This window comes from Oreochromis niloticus, linkage group LG3 (genome assembly GCF_001858045.2).
Source record: "Oreochromis niloticus isolate F11D_XX linkage group LG3, O_niloticus_UMD_NMBU, whole genome shotgun sequence".
In the NCBI taxonomy this organism is placed as follows: domain Eukaryota; kingdom Metazoa; phylum Chordata; class Actinopteri; order Cichliformes; family Cichlidae; genus Oreochromis; species Oreochromis niloticus.
The window spans coordinates 32,709,484-32,730,825 of record NC_031967.2 but is presented as its reverse complement, the minus strand read 5'-3'; the positions used below and the strand labels follow the sequence as shown (position 1 = coordinate 32,730,825).

At 41.6% G+C, this 21,342-nt stretch overlaps 1 protein-coding gene across 1 annotated transcript in view; it reads right to left on the bottom strand.

Annotated features, from left to right (window-relative positions):
* The window catches only part of usp12b (ubiquitin specific peptidase 12b), a 30,092-nt gene extending 11,674 nt beyond the window's left edge, over positions 1–18,418 (bottom strand). Inside the window, exons 1-9 of the mRNA XM_005462590.4 lie at positions 18,207–18,418; positions 11,519–11,599; positions 11,216–11,299; positions 8,648–8,777; positions 7,806–8,101; positions 6,874–6,950; positions 6,688–6,771; positions 3,988–4,185; positions 1,089–1,167 (exon numbers count right to left, since the gene is read on the bottom strand). Coding sequence (XP_005462647.1) covers positions 1,089–1,167; positions 3,988–4,185; positions 6,688–6,771; positions 6,874–6,950; positions 7,806–8,101; positions 8,648–8,777; positions 11,216–11,299; positions 11,519–11,599; positions 18,207–18,254 — 1,077 coding nt within the window. The 5' untranslated portion in view covers positions 18,255–18,418. The remainder of the gene's footprint in view (positions 1–1,088; positions 1,168–3,987; positions 4,186–6,687; positions 6,772–6,873; positions 6,951–7,805; positions 8,102–8,647; positions 8,778–11,215; positions 11,300–11,518; positions 11,600–18,206) is intronic.
* Between the last annotated feature and the right edge of the window lie 2,924 nt (positions 18,419–21,342).

Sequence of the window (21,342 nt, the reverse complement as noted above, 5' to 3'; positions counted from 1 at the left end):
CGGCAGGGATATAGACGCTGGCAGATCTCCCTGTTTGGATTGACAGATAATCAAAGTCTCACCATTTTATTTATTTATTTTAAACATGCTGCATCTTTTCCTTGCTGACATGTCAGCTACAGAGATGACAGCGTGCTGAGTGGAGCTGGGAAACCGTTTAACGGGGGCTGAGCACTCTCACACACACTCCAAGGATGTCAGACTGTTGTTACTATGTAGACAGCCATGTTTTCCCTCCGCTGTCGCCATATCAGAGAGGAAAGCAGATGGTTTTGCAGCAGAAGCTCACGGGTAATCAGCAGAACGGCAATTTCATGACAACCAAACTCATCGGAGGGGGAAAAAAAAAAAAAAAAAAAAAAGTAAAATCATTAGCTGCTGTGTAAAAGTTCAAAATAACAAAAAACATGTTCAGCCTCTATGTCAGCAGCAACCACCTGCTCAGAGATGGTAAAAATGAAAGGAGGAATGAGGGCTGGAGCAGACACAGAAGCAGTCTCTCATATCGGTTTATAATACTACAACTGAGATGAGTAATGATTCAATTAAGAGAAGGTACACTGTGACCATGAGCGAGAAAGGAGAAAGATAAATGTCCAATAAAAAGCAGGTATGCTCTCATCTTTTTTTACTTAATGGACACTTTTATCCACCCGCCATCATTTATCCCCATCGCTAAACCCAATTTCAGCTCCTCATCGGGCTGAGGTATGCAGGTCGGCCCGCTGCAGGAAGTCCAGACAAAACATTCGGGAGAGCCAGGATAGACTGAGTCTGGAATTCCTGTCTGGTTTTGGATTAGATGGGAAGCTTATGTGGAGATGGGAATTTTAATCTTTCAGTCGGTGCTCAGTCTGATGTGAGCTGAAACGCTGATGCTCAATTTAAACAGTTCACACTTGTTTTACCACCTTTAAAGTGATCTGGTCTTTTTAAGGGGGTCTGTTAGACTCATTATGATCATTTCCAGCTCTGCAGTTTTATTGGCTATGATTAATGTGAGCATCTGCCACTGTAACAGCACAAAAAAAGAGCAAACTCATTGTAGACGTCCGATTTCCTGTAAAATGCAGAAGATCGCTTCTCACCTCTACGATGTCGTCGTCAAACAGCAGCCAGAAGCCGTGGCTCTTGACGATGGTGATGTAGTGTCCGCGGTTTGGACCGCTGCAGGGCACAGACACAGAGACGCATTAAGAAATAACACAGCAGAGTCATGATGATTCTCATCATTCTTACTGCCAAGGTGGTTTTGTTTTTGGGTCATTCTGTGTTAAACACGACAGCTGGAAAAGTTTTGAATGAATTCTGATAAAACTCTGTGGGGGTGTCGAGCAGGGTTATGATAACAATCCACTACAATTCAGCTTACATCCACTAAAGTCTTCAAGGTCAACTTAATGACTTATTGGTGGAAAACTGACAAAACGCCAGATAACTTAAAAACTGTGATTCTTGTAAGTGTGCTGTTTTTTGTAAACATAAAAAACATGCCACATTCGACCTCTGACCTCTCCTTCAAGGTCAACAGATTGATCTGTAGGTCAAAGTGATAATAAAGATCTGTAGAGCTATTTAAAACTAAGTATTGTCACGAGAATGAGCTCTCTAATTAGAAAATGTGTAGTCTAAGAACAGTATTTATTACCTACTCCTACATAAACTCCTATATGAGCCTATAAATTTTAAAGAAATTCTTATTCTTCTTTGCAAAGTCAGTCAGAGACGGATTATTTTTTTTTTAAACTGGAAGAAAAATGATTTATTGTGAAAATGTTTTGCTGTTTTTTGTTGTTTCACATTGTCAAAAGAGACCAAAACATTGGTGATGAACTGACGCTGCTGTTAGAAAGATGTTGACATCCACACGCAGCACAGCATGAGGCACTCTTTGTGTTTATCCATGACGTCTGTCCTCCTGAGGAAAGCTCCGGTGTTAGATTACATCAAACTCATCTACAGGAGGAACACAGTCGAGTGACTAATGACTCGCACATGCTCGCTTACACATCAGCTGACGTCAGCTCGTCGGCCGACCGGACTTAGTGAGCCAATGGACAATGATTCAAACAACGAGTGGCCCGAGGCAAACCGCAGCAATGCCGTGTTTACAGGGACACATGGACTTATTTCCTCTTTATATCTTTATCCAATAAATATCTGATGAATGAGTTAATGAGCAAAGTTTTTTTCTAATTAAAAAAAACTAAACTTTAGGAATGTCCCCTCTATGTCCTCTGAAACAGAATCAAGAGACAAATTACTTAAAACCAGATGTTTCGAAACACATATTTCCATATCCTTTTATTTAGCGCATAACTGAAGGTTTAAAAAGAACTTTCTGTAAAATTTAAACCTGTTAAAAAACTCCAAAGTCAATTAAAACTATGATAAAAATGTGAGTAAACAGCAGCTGTGACTCAACACAAAAATATCTGTGTACTGTGTTGCAAAGATATCGACTGAAGATCAACTAGGCTGGACTTTGGGGCAACACCAATTTCAACCACAAGATGGCGCAATGAGTTACTTGGTTAAGTAATTACGGATATACTACCGTAACACTGCCAAGAGCATTTAACGTGATTGACCACACCACAGCTACCATAATGACATCCATCAGTGTTTGAAGTCGTGTTTTGAAGCATTGAGATGAGTGTGTCAGTGGTCGCCATCTCGGTCTTTTAACGCCTCAGATTAACACCCTCTAATCGATTATGTTGTCTTTTTGTGATTGTGTTAACATTTTTGAGCTTAGTCGTCCACTGCCATCTTTAGCGTCACTTTCCTTCTCTCGGTGTTTACCACGTGTCTTTAGTTGGTTTCACTTTTACTTTGATATTGGTTTTTGTTGACCATGACCAATTTAAGATGACGTAGCAGCAAAATCAGCCTCGTGTCAGTCTTCTTATACTCGTCTGCGGTTCAAACCCCTCGAGTCTCCATTTCAGCTCGTGTCGGAAGTGCGGACTTCAAACTACATACCAGTTAAATCGTGTTGATAGGCCAAATAAAACCAGACTTATAAATAAATTAACAGAACGCTTTTACCTGAATACCGTCGTCAAATTTGGTGCAGGACGAAACGGTAAAAATGAATTTTCAAAGGAAGGCGCTCGCAAGCAGAAAGTTCTTGCAAGCAAATAAAACAAAAAAACAACAACAACAACAACAACAACAACAACAAAAAAACATGATGTCCTGAGAAAACTTGTTTTCCTATTAGTGGAAAAATACACCATGTCAACCAATCAGAAAATTTATATGGCAACACACATTTGGTTACTGAGGAAGAAGGGAAGGGTGTGAAAGACAAAGCAATATCAACAGCGAGTTTGAAGATTTGTGACATTTCGCATGTTTTTAGTGTGTAGTGTAGATGTTTCGGGTTTTTGTCACAGTTGCTGCCAAAAAGCCTTCAAAGGCTGATTGCAATGCAGTTGCTAAACCCTGAAGGTGTCAGGCCTGTGATGTGGCCCTCTGTTTGTGAGTGGACAGGAACTACTTTTTGGAGTGCCACGAACAGTTTTAGCCTATTTCACTAATGCCTACTCAGCTCAACTTGACTTGGTTTCGGTTGTTTAATCGTTTAAATAATAAGACCAAACTAGGCAAGGTAAACTGTTTTTTAAGGTGAAATACAACAACCAATCATATGCTGGACCTCATGGGGTTAGGTTGGGGGAGGGGTGCCATTTATATGCAATATAGAAACACATGAAACTCTGATAACTATTAAATGGTTTTATAATCATTCAGCAAATTACTCACATATAATATGAACAGTGTCTGCTCCTCGGACTGTTATGAAGACTAAATGACTCATTTCAACAAGACTGTTTACAAGTTCGATCTGCTCATTTTTAACCATACAACACAAACTAGACTAGTTTGAGCTCTACTGCACGTCTTCCACTTACGCAGCTGCAAACTTTTACATCAAGTTCTAAACAAAAAATTAAAGTGAAATAAAATAATAAACCCCACCTGCCACAGTGCACGACGACAGCCACCAGGTCGTACAAACGATCTGGGTTGGTTGCGTCCCCGGACGTGTTGAAGAGGCGGAGCTCCAGAGGGAAGACGACGCGATAGGACAGTTTGGTGTAGCGGTGCAGCTGGTCCATGTATTTAAAGCGCTTTAGGTGGAGGGCGAGGATCATGGGTAGCTTCTTTACCCTCATCCTGAGTGAGAGAGATGAGCAGAAAAATCTTTATCTTTGAAGACTGAATTGTTGGATGGAAAAAAAAAAAAAAACCTTTTCATTTCGAAATTACAAAAAGAAGAAACACAAAAAGGCGCACAGTACGATCGATCTTTCCCCGACAAAACCCGAGAGGCTGAAAGCTTTCCACGCCGGTCCACAGACCTCCTGCCAGGAACAAGGAGCACGTTTTGTGTTCCTCCCTCTAATTTGGGAGAACCTTTTTAGTTTGTGCTGCTCTGCGTTAATGCACGCTGCAGACGCTGGTGTCGGCATGGGCCTTTCAAGCTAATGGATGGTGCTTGGTGCACTTAGCGGGCTCTCAAAAACATTTGCTGGTACGTATTTAAAAAACACGTGGCGCCGTACGACGGACGCCATCGCGAGCAGAGAAGAAGAAAAAAAGAAACTCATATCAAAGGGCAACACTGACAGAGGGACGTCCAGCTGCTGTTCAGCAGTTAATAATAGACTTCGCATTAGACTGACGCCCATGACGAACTTCTCAGAATGTAACAGGAAGACAATGGTTGCTATAGCAACATCAGATGTGGTTTCAGGGGTACCGTCTAATGGAACAAATTTGTCCGCTCAGAGAAACTTTCAAGTGGTTGTACTGCACTTACAGCTGTGTGACAGCTACAGGCTGTGATAACCACTCCTACAGTGCGTTCCACATGCACTCACGCAGTCTTTTAATCTGTTTCTGCAAAGCACTACAGCCCTGCGCCGCCAGCGCTGGGTTTATCAAAACTCAAACATCAGTATTCATGGAAAACCAGTGTTTGGTGATCGTGCAGTGACACGGCAGCTGCTCTGAACTGAGTCAGCTGATAAAATGCACGAGTTCATGCTTCAGCGATGATAGACTGATATAACTCTGATGGAATAAAAACAAGTGACTCATCTTAGATTTTTATTGAACAAATTACAGTTTATTTAAAGACTTATGACTGTCTGATATGTTTCAATTTTACGTGTAACAAAACCTCAAGCATGCCCCCGAGAGCTTCTGATTACGCCTAAAGGTGCTTCTACCACTACTAAGAATATATAACTAATTAAAATTTAAATCTAACTGCAGTTATGGCTCCCAACATCACTTACTTTTGAACAAGTTGGTTTTGTCGTTTCTACAGATGTATGTTTATCTTACACTATAACTGCACCATGTTTGATACGTGAGCTTGTGAGACCGCTTTATCATCAGGGACTCTTAAACCCAAGCTTAATTTATTTAAATTAAGCTTGGAGCGATAGATTGCACAATGCATCAGATCTACCAAAATGATATAAAAACAAAAAACCTGACATTTAATTCCTTTTTTTTTTAAAATTCATCCGAAGGTTTAATAAGCACTGCAGTTTAAAAAAAATAATAAATTAATTTAACGGCTCAGGTTTTCAGGGTTAAAACCTTAAACTCTCCCCTTCAGGCTATGCTGGGTTTATTTCAGAGCTTAGCCAAGATGGAAAGTCTAGTAATGAGTGACAAACGTAGCTTTTCTGAAAAGTTCAACAAATGCGTGGCGTTTCAAAAGCTGCAATTATGATTTTCTGTCAGACTCGACCACCTCAGCAAGAGTTTTCCATGTCAACAAAATGCTTTATGTACTTTAGTCGCCCCATATTGTGCACAAAAACAGAAGACAAAAAAAAATTACAGCGAAATCTTGGATATGCTTAACACACAGACACACACACACACTCAGGACACACTGAACTGCATAGTGACCAGAGTGCCTGTCAGACTCATAATCTGCCAAAAAAAAAAAAAAAAAAAAAAAAAAAATGCAAGTAGGATTTTTTGCACGACCACGACACAAGCCCACACACACACACACTCTCTCTGAGTGCATCGCTGACACGCTCGCCAGCCATGCTCCACATGACATGAGGCTGGAAATAGCTGACACGGTTAAACAGTGGAAAAGCAGGTGGTTAAAGATTATGCTTTAGTCACTGGAAATAACGCTGTGCCACTAATATTCAGACTTTGATGTCGGCAGCACGTCGTCTATGGCAGCGGCTCATTGATAAAGGATGTAAAATGCCCTTCAGTTACTTACATTCAGAAATGCTGCTGCCTGTGAGCAGCAATAGCTGACAAAACGTTCAGTATTTTCATCCTGCATCATCAGAAATGCCATCAATGTTCATTTACTTCACAATAAAGTAAAGAAACACGTTTTTGGCACTTGTTTTTAATTTGGGGGCCGTCAGAGACCTTTTCATACTGGATTTCATTGTTTACAGTAGCTTCTCTGCACCATCTGAAAACCTGCTGAGACCAGCAGATCCTACAGCATGAAATATATGCATTTAACAATCAGGGGGAAAAGCCTTTGTTAAAGAGTTCCCTGGTAAGAGCTCTGTGCGCTATCTGAAGGTCAGGTAACAGAACTGGTCTAAGAGGAGTAAAAACAAAAGGTGATGAAAGAAAATCGGAAAAAAATCGCATGATGATGATGATGTCACTCACCTTTTCTGGGCTTCCTGTTTGCTGCGACACTGCTCACAGTAATACTTGTATTCACTGCATAACGTCTCTGTGTTACTGAAGCCCCTGATGAGCAGAAACAAACGCCGTCACCAAGATCAGCCAGCGTCATTTAATCGTTGTTTTATTTATTTATTTATATTTTGATCGCCAATACATTCGGCGTACCTGAGACAGTGCGTGATCGACGTGTTCTGCTCCACATCCACAGACAGATCCAGGAAGTCCTCGTCTTTGCTGCTCACCTGAAACAAAAGCAAAAGGCAAACGCACAAGGTCACATGGTGTGTCGTTATGACAACGGCATTAATGACCTGATCGGTTAAATGAGCAATGTGGAATATTAAGATCAAAATAAATACTCAGTGTTTTACACGCAGACTGAGAGCCAGGTCGAGGTTAAAGTGAGTTCTCTGTGTTACAAGAGGCTCTTCTTTTAAAGCACCGCGCTAACATAGACTGAACGCAGGTTCAGACTTTTGGGTTAAAATCATTTGTAACTGTGACGTTTTCACCCATTTGTTTATTTACAGCATATTCTAAGTGTCATATTGATTCTATTTAATATGGGCAAGTTGTCAATCTGTACCTTACTGAAACCACTGATTGAACCACTGATTGTGCACTGCCAGGTTGCAGTCGTCAGAAATGAACAGCAGCACTGAGAGTGTGCTCGGTGATAAAATATTTAACTTCAAAAGTTTATTTCGCCCCTCTGTGTGCTAATCTCATTTGCAATGCTGTTGCATTCTTCTGTTCTGTGTTCTTTGGAGATTTGACACTATTTTATCGTCATCTGATCATGTCTCTGACTGCAGGACGTGACACTCGGAGGGATCATTTTGTGCAGAAGAAGAGTCATATAACCTGGGAAGTGTTCCTTTTTACATGAGCCCACAGGAAGCCCTGCTTTAACACAGAAATTTGATAACCCCCATCATCATACTTCTTCACACCATCATCATCTCTGACTGGGGTTTCAGGTTTTAGAGAACCAGATAACTCAAAGAAAGCCTGACATTAAAAAGAATTCAGGTTTAAAGCCACGCCCATCTTCTTATAGTCATCTGCAGTTCAAACTCGAGTACTCGAGCACTCACAGCTTCACAGTTGAGGCAGCGCGTCTCGTTGGTCAGGGTTCCTTGGAAGATCTCGTGCACCCAGGTCTGCTGCGTCTCCTTCCCTCCTTCCCCTTCTCCACCTCCTCCTCCTCCTCCCTCGCTACCGCCTCCTCCTACTCCCCCTCCTCCTCCCACTCCTCCACCTCCATTCTGAACCAGTTTTCCGTTCTGCTGCCGCTCCTGGCTCTTCTCCTCCTGGAGAAGGTCAGCGATGGTGTTGAGAAGGTAGTTGAGGAATTCGTGGGCGTCCTGCTGCATGTAGTTGTCAAACAGCTCTGAGAGGAACAAAATACAAATAGCAAGCAGAACGAAACATAAATAGAAAACATAAAGTATATAGAGGCATGAGAATAGAGAAGTGGAAAGAGGAATATAAGAAATAACGGACGTGAGAAGAAAAGAGAACAAAGAAAAAAGAGCAATCAGCATGCTGGCAATGAGAAATATAGCCAATTAGGAGCCTGTCGTCTTCCCCTACATCTGCTTTCCCCTTCAGGATCTGGCTGACAATTATATTTCTTCAGCTGCGATAACCCTCCCCTTCCTCTCATTCTTTTCCTTTCCCCACTCCATCTGCCTCATCCCCTTTCTCCCCCGCCAGCCTCAGCTGTGCTCGTCAATAGCGAGAGGAAGTGGGGTTAAAACAAGCGACTGACGGAAGAAAGTCTCCGATTTTACTTCTACATTTTTTTTCTTATTTCGTACAGAAACAGCAGCTGCACAATCTGGCAGAGCTGCAGAGGCGAAGCGGTCGACTTCAACGAATATTCACTTCTGAAAAAAAGGAAAAACAAAGTTCAGCATCATGCTGAGTCACTTACCATTTTCCTTTCTCAGCCGTGAGATGAATTTCTTGGGCGGGATAACGCCGACTTTCTTCTTCTGTGTGGCAATGCTGTTGAACAGGTCAGCTAAGCAGGTGAGCAGGGACTCTTTACGGCGAGGCTGAACCTGAAGAGAAAAAGAAGAGGACGGAGATAGTCAGCGTTACACTGTAAAAGCCTCAGCAACTCAGAGATAGTTTAACATTATCTTATCGTGCTATACTAGCCTGAACCTTGATACTTGATCTAATCTATGGAAGTGATGTTTCGTGAACTATAGCAAAGAAAGTAATGAGCAATGACAGGGTTACAGGTAGGTCAACAGATACTTTGAAACCACAATGAATCCTCAATTAATCTAAATCTTAACCTAAGAAGGCAGGATTCTTCTCCTGCAAAACCTGCAAATGTTCAGTGAAAACATAAAAACACACTGTCAATATCATTTTTGTATGCAGTCACATTTCCAAATCCTTCAAGCCCGTCAATCCTTTTTGAAAGCGTCAGCTAAAATTATGGCTGCCAGCTCAACAAACCAAAAACATACTTAGAAGTTCAGATAATAAGTCAACGTCTTGATGCATTCTCAATCATCCAGGTAAGGAAATCCCCCAAAGTTGATTCTGTTCATCTGGACGTAGCGTTTTCAGTGGGAGAAACGTTTCGTCACTCATCCAAATGACTTCTGGGGAAACCTGTTGTCAGCTGAGACTGAAGGTTTCCCCAATCTTACAAACAGTACATTTGCATAATGACTGAAACCAGCCCACTGAATCATCTTTTAATGATGAGGATGTACACATCCTGGACAGGGAGGAACGCTGGTTTGAGCGCGGAGTCAAGGAGGCCATTTACATGAAAAGGGAAAGACCATCTCTGAATCGAGGAGGGGGCCTAAGGGTACATCTTTCACCATCTTACAATGCTGTGATTGAAGCCATTCCCCAACTCTCTGTGAGTGGGACTCATGGCCATTGATCAGTGGTTGTTGATCAATGGTCATGAGAATTTGCATACTAATGATCAAGGAACTGACCTCCCAGCCTATAGTCAACATCCAACATGGGATAAACTGCCAACATAGTGCAATTTAGTCAGTCTGCACTCATGAGGGCACTCATTGCTTGCATCACATTTTTTGCAATAGAGGACTCAACTCAACTGTTTGAATTCATGTTATGCTGCTACAGAAAATTAGGGATGGGTACCGGTATGGCACCGGTTCTGACATAAACGGTAGTAACCAGACTGAAAAGCAGCGCACATTTCGGTGCTTTATTTTCCTGAGATGTCATACACTTTGGATTCTAGCCAATCATTTTACCTTTCCAAGGATAGTAGGCGGGCCCAGGTACGTACGTTCTTTTAGAGCAGAGCTACCGATTAAAAATGCCCAAGGCGAAGCGGTCAAAGTCTGGCTGTACTTCACAGCAAAAGATGCAAACTCAGCAGCCTGAAAAAAGTGCTTTAAGGTGATACTGTGCAAAGGAGGTAACACCTCGAATCTGATGAAACACCTGGCGACGCATAGCGAGGGTTTTTTTTAAAGCCAAGAAATGCACCGTACCTACTGCGGGTGTGGTGCCTGTTATCGGACCCGGAGTTAGCAACATCCCCCAAAAACCCAAAGAGGAGAGTCCTGGCCCCTAGCCCTGTCAGCGTAGCAGAAATGATGATGATGGCAGCAGCAGCCGTTCTTCTCTGCGTGCTTAATGTTGTTCGTGTGTAATTTACGTTGAGTAGGCTAACCACGTTATTACATTAATGCACGTAAGGTGAACTAGCAAACACCGTCGTAGTTACATGCAGCTGTCTTCTTGTTTGATGGCAGATACTCCCTTCACCCTGGCCAAAAAGGCTAAAATGACCAAAGAAAAAGTGGGAAACAGCTAAACATGAGAGGTTTTTGGGCAAAGTTTGTGTTTTCCCATTGTTTAAGCACTGCTTCCAGCCAAGAGTGAGACCATATATGCCCTATAGCTGCAGAAAAGGCTAACATTGTTATCTTTTTACAAAAAAACCAGCTGAACATGAGAGGTTTCTGGACAAAGTTTGTGTTCTCCATTCTTTAAGCACCGGTTCGAGCACAGTTTAAGCACCGGCATCGTTTCAAAAGTACCGGTTTGGCACCGGTATCGGATAAAACCTAAACGATACCCATCCCTACAGAAAATCAAGGCTGTGGAGCCCCGGTGTAATTTTGCAGTTTGATAGCCGTCCTACAGGAACTAAGTCAATATTTGGAAGGAAGGCTTCTAAGTAATCCAGATCGAAATAAAAATGAGTTAAAATAAGCTCAAATGAACACATTCAAACAAGAAGTGATGCTAAAAAACAGGCACTTGAGGCTATCAAATGGCTTTATTGGTATACCAGATGAAAACCTATGAGAACCATTGCACCACAAACCAAGCACCAGATTTGGCTCAATTTAAACATCTGCTTTTTATGAAAACCTAAACGTGTAACCCTCTAATACAACCCAGTCTTTCATATCAATATGGCATTTAGCTGTGTTTGCATTCTGTCAGGTTTTATCTCAACAGTTCATCTCTCATTACTTACCTTGTACGCCAGCACCTTCTCCCTGAACGGTCGACAGAAATACAGAGCCTGCAGCACTGAGTTACAGTAGCAGGTGTTTCCAAACTAGAAGGAAAAAGGAACAGAGAGAAGGCCAGGGGATTTACAGGAGGGCACGTTTACTGCTTGTTTACACCAAATAAGGCACGGCAGTACTAAAGAAGTGGCCTGACAACTAAACATCCGGTGTGAATCTTCAAACAGACGGACATGATTAGTAGCTGTTGGCTGTGCTCTGCAGTCTGCAGCAGGTAAACAGGTGCACGGCCACCACTACATACTTACATTAACCAAGCCAAAGTAGTGTTCATTTACGGGAAACTGTTCCGGTCCAATCTCCTTTTCCAAGGCAGAGGCATTGGCGCCCTGCAAGAAAAGAATTAAAACAAGGAAAAGAATGAATGTTTTATTTTATTTATTTTTTCCTGAACATTTTCATATTATTTTGGACGTGTAACAACTTGCAGTCAGTGTTTTTGTTTTAATGAAAAATGATGATAATTTCCTAATTTCCTCCTCAAAGTTTCTAGTTTTTCCTGCTCTGTTTTCTCTCTGCTCTGCCGGACTTTCAGCCATCTGCTTGCTGCAGCTGTGTTTCTCGCTTCACATCCTCGGTTTTTGCATTTTATTTTCCTCTGCACACTGACGAGCCCCATTAATCACTTCTACATATATGTAACCGTTTAAAAACATGCTGAAAAGCAATTTTATTGATACCCAAAATGTGAAAGCTGACTAAAGTGAGTGCAACACATTCCATCAATCTAGAGGGACAGTGTTGCATAACTTGAACATAACCTGCTGCGGTCCAGTTTGTGTGTTCAGCATTAGTTACCATGGCGATCTATACATGTAAAAAGAGAAGATGCCTTCTTGACACTGAGAACTCTGGACTTTAGGGTCCAGACACAGACACATGACCACAATTATTCCCCATGTGTGCAAAAAGTTAGCAGTCTTGTTTCCTCTGAAGTATTTGTTACACAGGGCCGCCCAGGTCGTCAGAGCAACTTTTATTCATCAAGATAGCAGTCTTATTTTATTGCCATCAGTTTGTGACTGAACAGGGGCAAGTTGGATTGATTGTGTCACAGCTGCTCAAAGCTTACTGTCAGTTAACAAACGAGTCTGATCAGAACGTCACAGATTTAAGGCAGAAATTTAAAACATTTTCAAAAATCCCTCCACGAATTGTGACGCAGCTTCTGCAATGACAACTTAACCACAAAAATTACACAAGCTCATGGCAGCATAACCAGAACAAAACCAGCTGCAAACTGGTCGAGTCAAACCCACTACTGCAAAGAAACATGATGCACATGAGCTGCGCTCACTGGCACAACTGAATCAGGCTGACTGCAGTGTTTGTCCATTAGACAGCAATTATTTGCAAACTTCATCGGTCTGAGAGTCACTGCCTGAATCTGACTGTGACTGTTTGGAGACAAGTTGCCTAAAACCAGGAGACCTGCTGTGCAACTGCTCTGTGACTGAAAGTGGTGACCCGGAAGCTGAGGGTGTTGCACACCTCTGGTCGCTATAACCGTTTTCAATTGCTGAGCAACCACTAATTTCTATTGTTGCAACGAGGCTGTAGTCCTGTTTTTATAGCTCTAACGTGACTGAAACATTAGTCCCACTTCATACGCCCCTCTGCTTTCAAAGTCTACAGACAAGGACTGCACAGTTAATCAAATTTGAACCCCCATCATCATCAGGCCATAACTGGACCCTACAGAGGTCACACAGGTAGTCTAATCCCTCCCGGATGGCCATTGCGAGGAAGGTTTGCTGCAACAGAATGAGCACTTCCAGAGCTACAAAATGACCTCCAGCAGGACACTGGTGTGAATGTCTCTCACCAAACAATCAGAAACAGAGTTCATGAGGGTGGCCTGAGAGCCTGATGTCCTCACACAACTCTACCACCCCACAGTTTTCTGTAGGTTGATCCTGATGTGGCATCCTTTCTGTCCTCACACATTACCCAGTCCATATCATATTATAGATATTCAACATTTTTTCCCCCTGTTGAGAGCTGAGCTGTTTTCTTAGCAGTGCAGTTTGCTTCTGTACTTCCACTCAGGGCAAGCCTGCAAAGAAGTTTAAAGTAACATAACATAAAGTGAAAGCACTGTCCTGTTGATTTTGTTTTGTGTTTGAGCTGCAGTAGAATAACATTTTTTAAAAGACAGAAGCACTGAATTTATGTGAAGTGCATTTTGGCAGATTTGTAGCACAGCGTGGATGTGAAAGCAGGGCTGTGTTTACGTGACAGTGCAATAAAAACACTTCTGAATAACACTGACATATAACCCTGCAGTCCTGCTAGAAACTGAGGATTAAATTACACCAGCAGGGAGAAACCGTGCGAGGGGTATGATGATGATGATGATGGTGATGCTGCTAACGCCTTGTAAAGTCACAGACAAACACGACCTCCGAGCAGCACGGGGCTGTAAACAAAAACAAGCTCACTGATCTCAGCAAGGCAAACAAAGACGATGGCAAACATCTACGTGCAGAGTGAGACGGTCTAAGTGTGCCCTGAAATCACACATTTTAATTAACTCATGCTTTCTCTTTTTGATTTTTGACTATTCTGAAACGAGCTGCACTTCCTGAACTGGTGGAAATGAAAGTTGAAGTGAAGTCGGGGCAGCACGAAAGGCTGTTAGAAAACAGTGCGAGTGGAAACTCTTAAGTGGCTGTTTTGTCAGACACCGATCGGGTTTGTTAATCATGACGATCGGTCGGGAGGATGCTAGGAAAGCATTAGTCTGTCTGCCCTTTTTCTACCCCGTGCTCCGAAATAACTCGAGTCCACGAGACGAGCCGCGTCTGCTGCGTTTTAAAAGAAAATGAAGCTTCTTTCCTTTATTTCTGCTGGACAAGCACACAGTGACAGGAAACCAAGCGAGGCAAAAATCAGATGTTATTCAAGTAACATGATCAGGATTTTTTTTTTGTAATCTTCCCAGCTCAAAATTAGTGTTTTAGTGGTGACCAGGCATGTAAGCATGACTGATCATGATGTAACTTTGGGAATGAGTGTGTAATAATACCGTGTATAAGAGATGTAGCTATCTGCTCCCATCTTTTCTTATAAAGCGTGACAACGAGTCTCATTTCTTCTGTCTCTCCTCAACATTCACACTGAACTACAAATATATCTATATCTATATCTACCTACTAGACCACAAGCAACTGCTCTCCCTGAATGCACCTTTAAGGTGGTTTAAGGTGGACCAGGGTCCTGTACTACCAAATAGTGCAACAATCCAAATAACGTTATTTAACATTAACCCGTTAAATAACACTTATTTACAAGTCAGCAGGCGTTCATGGCAAACCTGTTGATCTCTAATCTCGAACTATCTGTTACCATGGTGATGTACGCAAACCCAGGGTTAACCCCGACGCTGCCTGGGTAAGCCCAACTCTGTAAACTTTGAGGATAACTTCTGAGAAATCCCATTTCACAAATAACTATTTTATGGACTTTCATGTTTGAGGTTTTGTTTTAATTGAATTCTCAACAAACTGAACTGAAACTTTACAGTTTGGTTCAGTTGTTACTAACCCTGTTTGTTGGCCTGAGACAATGATTTACACTGAGGTTTTAGGCTTCGATGCGTGGAGCTTAGCTGCGTGCATGTTCATGTGTGTTACTAGTCTACAGGTCCTTCTCAAAAAATTAGCATATTGTGATAAAGTTCATTATTTCCTGTAATGTACTGATAAACATTAGACTTTCATATATTTTAGATTCATTACACACAACTGAAGTAGTTCAAGCCTTTCATTGTTTTAATATTGATGATTTTGGCATACATAACTCATGAAAACCCAAAATTCCTATCTCAAAAAATTAGCATATCATGAAAAGGTTCTCTAAACGAGCTATTAACCTAACCATCTGAATCAACGAATTAACTCTAAACACCTGCAAAAGATTCCTGAGGCTTTTAAAAACTCCCAGCCTGGTTCATTACTCAAAACCGCAATTATGGGTAAGGCTGCCGACCTGACTGCTGTCCAGAAGGCCATCATTGACACCCTCAAGCAAGAGGGTAAGACACAGAAAGAAATTTCTGAACGAATAGGCTGTTCCCAGAGTGCTGTATCAAGGCACCTCAGTGGGAAGTCTGTGGGAAGGAAAAAGTGTGGCAGAAAACGCTGCACAACGAGAAGAGGTGACCGGACCATGAGGAAGATTGTGGAGAAGGACCGATTCCAGACCTTGGGGGACCTGCGGAAGCAGTGGACTGAGTCTGGAGTAGAAACATCCAGAGCCACCGTGTACAGGCGTGTGCAGGAAATGGGCTACAGGTGCCGCACTCCCCAGGTCAAGCCACTTTTGAACCAGAGACAGCGGCAGAAGCGCCTGACCTGGGCTACAGAGAAGCAGCACTGGACTGTTGCTCAGTGGTCCAAAGAACTTTTTTCGGATGAAAGCAACTTTTGCATGTCATTCGGAAATCAAGGTGCCAGAGTCTGGAGGAAGACTGGGGAGAGGGAAATGCCAAAATGCCTGAAGTCCAGTGTCAAGTTCCCACAGTCAGTGATGGTCTGGGGTGCCATGTCAGCTGCCGGTGTTGGTCCACTGTGTTTTATCAAGGGCAGGGTCAATGCAGCTATCAGGAGATTTCGGAGCACTTCATGCTTCCATCTGCTGAAAAGCTTTATGGAGATGAAGATTTCATTTTTCAGCACGACCTGGCACCTGCTCACAGTGCCAAAGCCACTGGTAAATGCTTTACTGACCATGGTATTACTGTGCTCAATTGGCCTGCCAACTCTCCTGACCTGAACCCCATAGAGAATCTGTGGGATATTGTGAAGAGAAAGTTGAGAGACGCAAGACCCAACACTTAAGGCCGCTATCGAAGCATCCTGGGCCTCCATAACACCTCAGCAGTGCCACAGGCTGGTTGCCTCCATGCCACGCCGCATTGAAGCAGTCATTTCTGCAAAAGGATTCCCGACCAAGTATTGAGTGCATAACTGAACATAATTATTTGAAGGTTGACTTTTTTTTGTATTAAAAACACTTTTCTTTTATTGGTCGGATGAAATATGCTAATTTTTTGAGATAGGAATTTTGGGTTTTCATGAGTTATGTATGCCAAAATCATCAATATTAAAACAATAAAAGGCTTGAACTACTTCAGTTGTGTGTAATGAATCTAAAATATATGAAAGTCTAATGTTTATCAGTACATTACAGGAAATAATGAACTTTATCACAATATGCTAATTTTTTGAGAAGGACCTGTACGCAACTGCCATGGATTGGACAGGAATTTTTTTTTTTTTTTTTTTTTTAATCTCACACTATATTATCCTGGTTCAGTTAAGGTTAGATTAAATCAATATTTTTCTTTTGAAATTTGCCGATACTCTGGCCACATAGTGCTAGTCTCAGCTGCTCCCTTGTTCACAATTAGGCCTCTGTAGCCTTGCGTGTTAATTTGGCTGATTTTTTCCCCCCCAATGGACGCACAACCAAATAGGGGGATTTATGGTCCCTCTTTGGATCAAACCAGAGGATCTTTTGCTTGTCATGTGAATGTGTAAACCACTAGTAATTTAAGTTTTTAAAAAAATAAAAATCCACCTCTGATGGAAGCAAAGGCAGTTTGTTTCAAAGATGCACTTCACTGCTCTGCTGTGGAAACACCAACGCTCTAAACCCTGCAAAGGTCCACCGCCTCACACGTCAAAGGCAAACGAACGCTTGAATTCGGCCGTGCCCCGCTGTGGCTTGTGCAGCTTTTGTTTGTGGCTTTCACAGTTTCCATAAGACCAAATCAACTTTCTGTGAAAACAAGCACCATCCGGCCAGCGCCTCGTAGCCCGCAAAGGTAGCAGAGACGAATCAAACTATTTTTTTTCCTGTCTTGTAGATGCTGGGCTGTAACAAAACACTGGATAAGAGCTTACACACAGGAACAACAAATGAATGACAAAGACTGCAGCAGGCTTCTCCAAAGCATCTGCATCACCATCTGTCCTCCTCTGAAAGGTGCAGCACATGCAAACAGGACAAGTTACAGTCAGAGGTTAAGCTTGAAGCAAACCCAGAGCTGGTCACAGTAACAGGAAACCAGGCAGAGTTAATGTCTCACGTTTTCACCTTTAGCCTCTTTTTAACAAGTGGAGCGTGTCTGGGGAAATCCTATTTAACTCCTTACAAGGCATTACATGTGCAAACGTAAACATGGCTCCAGATCTGATAAAGAGGGAGGTATAAAAAAAACAAAAAAACAAAATGCACAGTCACACCCAACAACTTTGGTTTCCTTTAAACTGTCCGGAATCTTCTGCCCTGCTGAAGGCTTCTTTCTTCTTTTTTTTTTTTTATAGAAGTAAAGCCAAACTATTAGCAGGTCCACGGTGGGGGGTTGGGGGGCATCCAGGGTGTATCCCATGACAGGAACTGCTGGAAATTTTCCACCAGTTACACATGAACAGGCAGCAGTCAGCTGGCTGAGCTGTTTACATCCGCCCATTGTCTGCCTATCACACCTTTGACTTACATACGCAATGGTGCAACAACAACTTTGTCATTTTGAAAGCCTGTAACTTTTATCCAGACGAGTCCAGAGACTGTTGCCGTGAGAGCTAGCATGCTAGGCTAGCTAGTTTTCGCCCTTCTCCGCGTAAACAAACCGAGGCTGGCTGTTAAAACACGGTTTGTTTCCCCGTGAAGCTACTCTCCTCTTTCCACACAGAGGTGCTGGATAGGCACTGGTGAACTGATGCCCCTCGCAGGCTCTACAACTTTCCCGAGAAACCCTGACTGACTGATGTTTTTTTTTTTCTTCTTTTAATGATGTTGTCCTGTCTGTGAGGTTAGCGAACAGGCTAGCGGAGCAGCTACTAGCCTAGCGTCCCTGGGAGGGGGGACCGGACAGAGGCGCAGCGCATTCACGCCCCGCGGATAAAAGCACCGAATTCGGCTTCTTACCATCGTACAAATCGAGGCAATCTTTCGGACTGTCATCAGTATTTCCATCCGTAAGCCGCCATGCTGGACCGAACCCCGATGGTGAAATATTCAGAGCCGCTGCGGCTGCAGAGTTCCGAGACAGCTTTCTGCCCCTGTTTGATAAACCTGTCAGAGTACACGGACCGACAGAGGGCGCTTCCGGGGAGGGGGTGGATTTTCAAAATAAAATGGCTCACTGTTAAGCAGGTTTACAGGTGTGGTGAAAAGTTTTCTTTTGTACTTGGGCACGAATTTCACTGGCCATTAGGAAGCTTTAAATAATGTCTTTTAGAGCTGTTCTTTTTCCTATCATTGTACAGTATAGATAAGTAGTAGTAGCTAGCTATCAAGTTAGCTAGACTCTATAGAGGGAAAATGAGGACAGTCATAGGAGGATAAAGATGAAAAATAGTACAGTCTACTAGAAATAACCACCATAGTTAATAAAAGTAAGAGTGCCACAGGTACATAGCAGGGGCTTTGTGCTGTGAGAGGGAGCGAAAATTGTATTTATAATAAAAACAAATAGAATAGTAAGACTGAGATTGTGCTAGATACTAGTGCAAATTGCATTCATAATAATATAAAATCATTGTTTATTAATTATATGTAGGAGCAGCAGGATGAGACAGTGGTTAGCACTCTTGCCTCACAGCAAGGTGCTGGGTTCAAATACACCATCTTTCTGTGTGAAGTTTGCATGGTTTCTCTCCAGGTGTGGAGTTTGCGTGGGTTCTCTCCGGGTACTCCGGCTTCCCTGTGGAGGGAAACCGGAGTACCCAGAGTACGCGTGGTACCATTTCATAGAGAATGGTTACATCTGTAATGACTTCTAAAAACAAGAGTTGCATGCACAAATGTAAATTTATGTTGGATTCACTCAGATAGGCTGTGGTTTTTAAATGGTTGTTAGCTGGTGCAAAAGTGTGACAAGAAAATATCCTGCTACACTATTAAACCCACAAGGCAGGATGGATCCATGCTTTCATGTTCTTTGCACCAAATTCTGACCCTACCATCCAAATATGGCAACAGTCATCGAGATTTATCAGACAAGGCAACATTTTTTTCAGCCTGTTTGAAATGTAGCCTCAGTTTCCCGTTCTTAGTTCAAAGGAATAGCACCTGGTGTGGTCTTCTGCCGCTGTTCAAAGATGCTCTTCTGCATACTTTGGCTGTAATGAACAGTTACTTGAGTCACTATGCATTATTATCAGCTTGAAGCAGTCTGGCTGTTCTCCTCTGATCTCTGGCATCAAGATCAGTCGATATTTTTTAGAGAAGCTGAAAAAATTCCACTAAAATCAAATATGCCACATTTGACTTTTGCATGTTTTCTGGATAATTTGTGTTTGTTTTGTTAATATATGACATCTGACCCACATTGTCTCACACAGTGATCCTGATTATTAAATGATTAAGAAAAAAAAAACTAGAATGTGAAAGAGAAGACATAAATGAGACCAAAAATGAAAGTCATATAACAGACTATAGTTACACCAAGAGCTTGATATAGAATGATTTAAAGGTGGACTTGTAAAATCTATACGGAACTATAATGAGTTATCTGGATCTGAGGGCTTGGAGAATGACGAAGGAGAGGCTTGCAGACAAAATCATGTTGTGGAGCTGTTTCATGGTTTCCAGTTAGTTTGTGTTTCTTTGTTAAAATTTTGGTCCCGACTGTTGAAACAGTGATGTGTGAATAACAAATTTGCAAAACCTGATGCAATCACATAATTAGACAAGTTGACTAACTTATATTGTAGTTACACTAATTATTTCTCACAACTCAAGAACACTCAAATCCTGTGGGGAGTTAATCTACTGACACTCTTATTTTATTTTGAAGGTTAAACACCCGTGGTTTTCCGGTTGTAGTGCCGCTGTCTGACTTCGCCGCCGTCCACTCGGGGAAGCTGAGAGGGAGGGTCGCTTACTCACAACTTAGACGGACTGAAGTTAGTTCGATCCTTTGCATGAGGCTGTATTTGGCGGGCGGTGCTTCCCGTGTCAGAGCCGCTGGAGGAATAAAAAGCGCGTGGGTCGTTTTTTGTTTAAAATGAAATCATTACAGTCCACTGCTAGCATCTAATACGAGCACTTATTTTCAACCCTGTTACCCTACATATAAAACTAACATTACAAATATGTGTTTAAAAAATATAAAATATTATTAAAAACATTTCTGTGGTTCTGAGTAGTTATTTGTTACAGTTATGTCTTAATCTATAAATAAAAGTATTATATCTATTTTAAACAGACAATCGTAAAAGCTTTTTTCTTAGCTATTGAATTTTTAATAACTTAAATTATAATTTGAATTGTATATTTACGCAAAGATTTAAAAAGAAATATCGAAATTACAAACAAAATAAACATGTGTAACCATTGTAAAGTTGGGTAAATTTTTAAAAAGCTTCTGAAAGTCTTGTGTGAAACTGAATGAGTGTTCAGTGTGATGGCGACTATCTTTAACAATCAAAAATGTATTAAACTGTATTTTTTTTTAAAACTACGACAGGGGTGTGAACCGAAATTACAATAACTTTAAGATAAACTCTTGACTTTTTGCTGTATTTACATAAGTTTTACACCTGATAAAGTGTCTTTAACTAAACTTTTACATTTTTAATTTTTGTTTGGGTTCTTAGGTTTTCACTCAGTTATATGTTTATTAGTAAGACCTTGATGGCTAGTGGGTTCTGATTTTGGACTCAACTATGAAGATAAAATATATGTCAAACAATGGCAAAAATAAAGTCTCTGGCAAGATGGAAGAACAAACAGGTGAACAGTAGGGGGCTTAAAAATTCTCATGAATAAATGAATATATAACATATTTAAAAGGGAGCAAATGCCGATTAAAACTTTGTACTACAACTAAATCTATCTTTGCAAATCAAAAATGTTAAAAAAAGAAATAAAATCTCCTTGGAAAGGTCACGAGTTTAATACAGAAATGGTCTTCCAACACAATGAAAGCACAAAAGTAGAACGTGTGAATAAGCTAAGCAGACATTTTTATTATTAATATTAGTATTTGGCTCACAGGGCCTCGTCTTGCGCTGCATGCTTGTTTTGCAGCTTCGTTACTTACTAATCACGGGTTTTA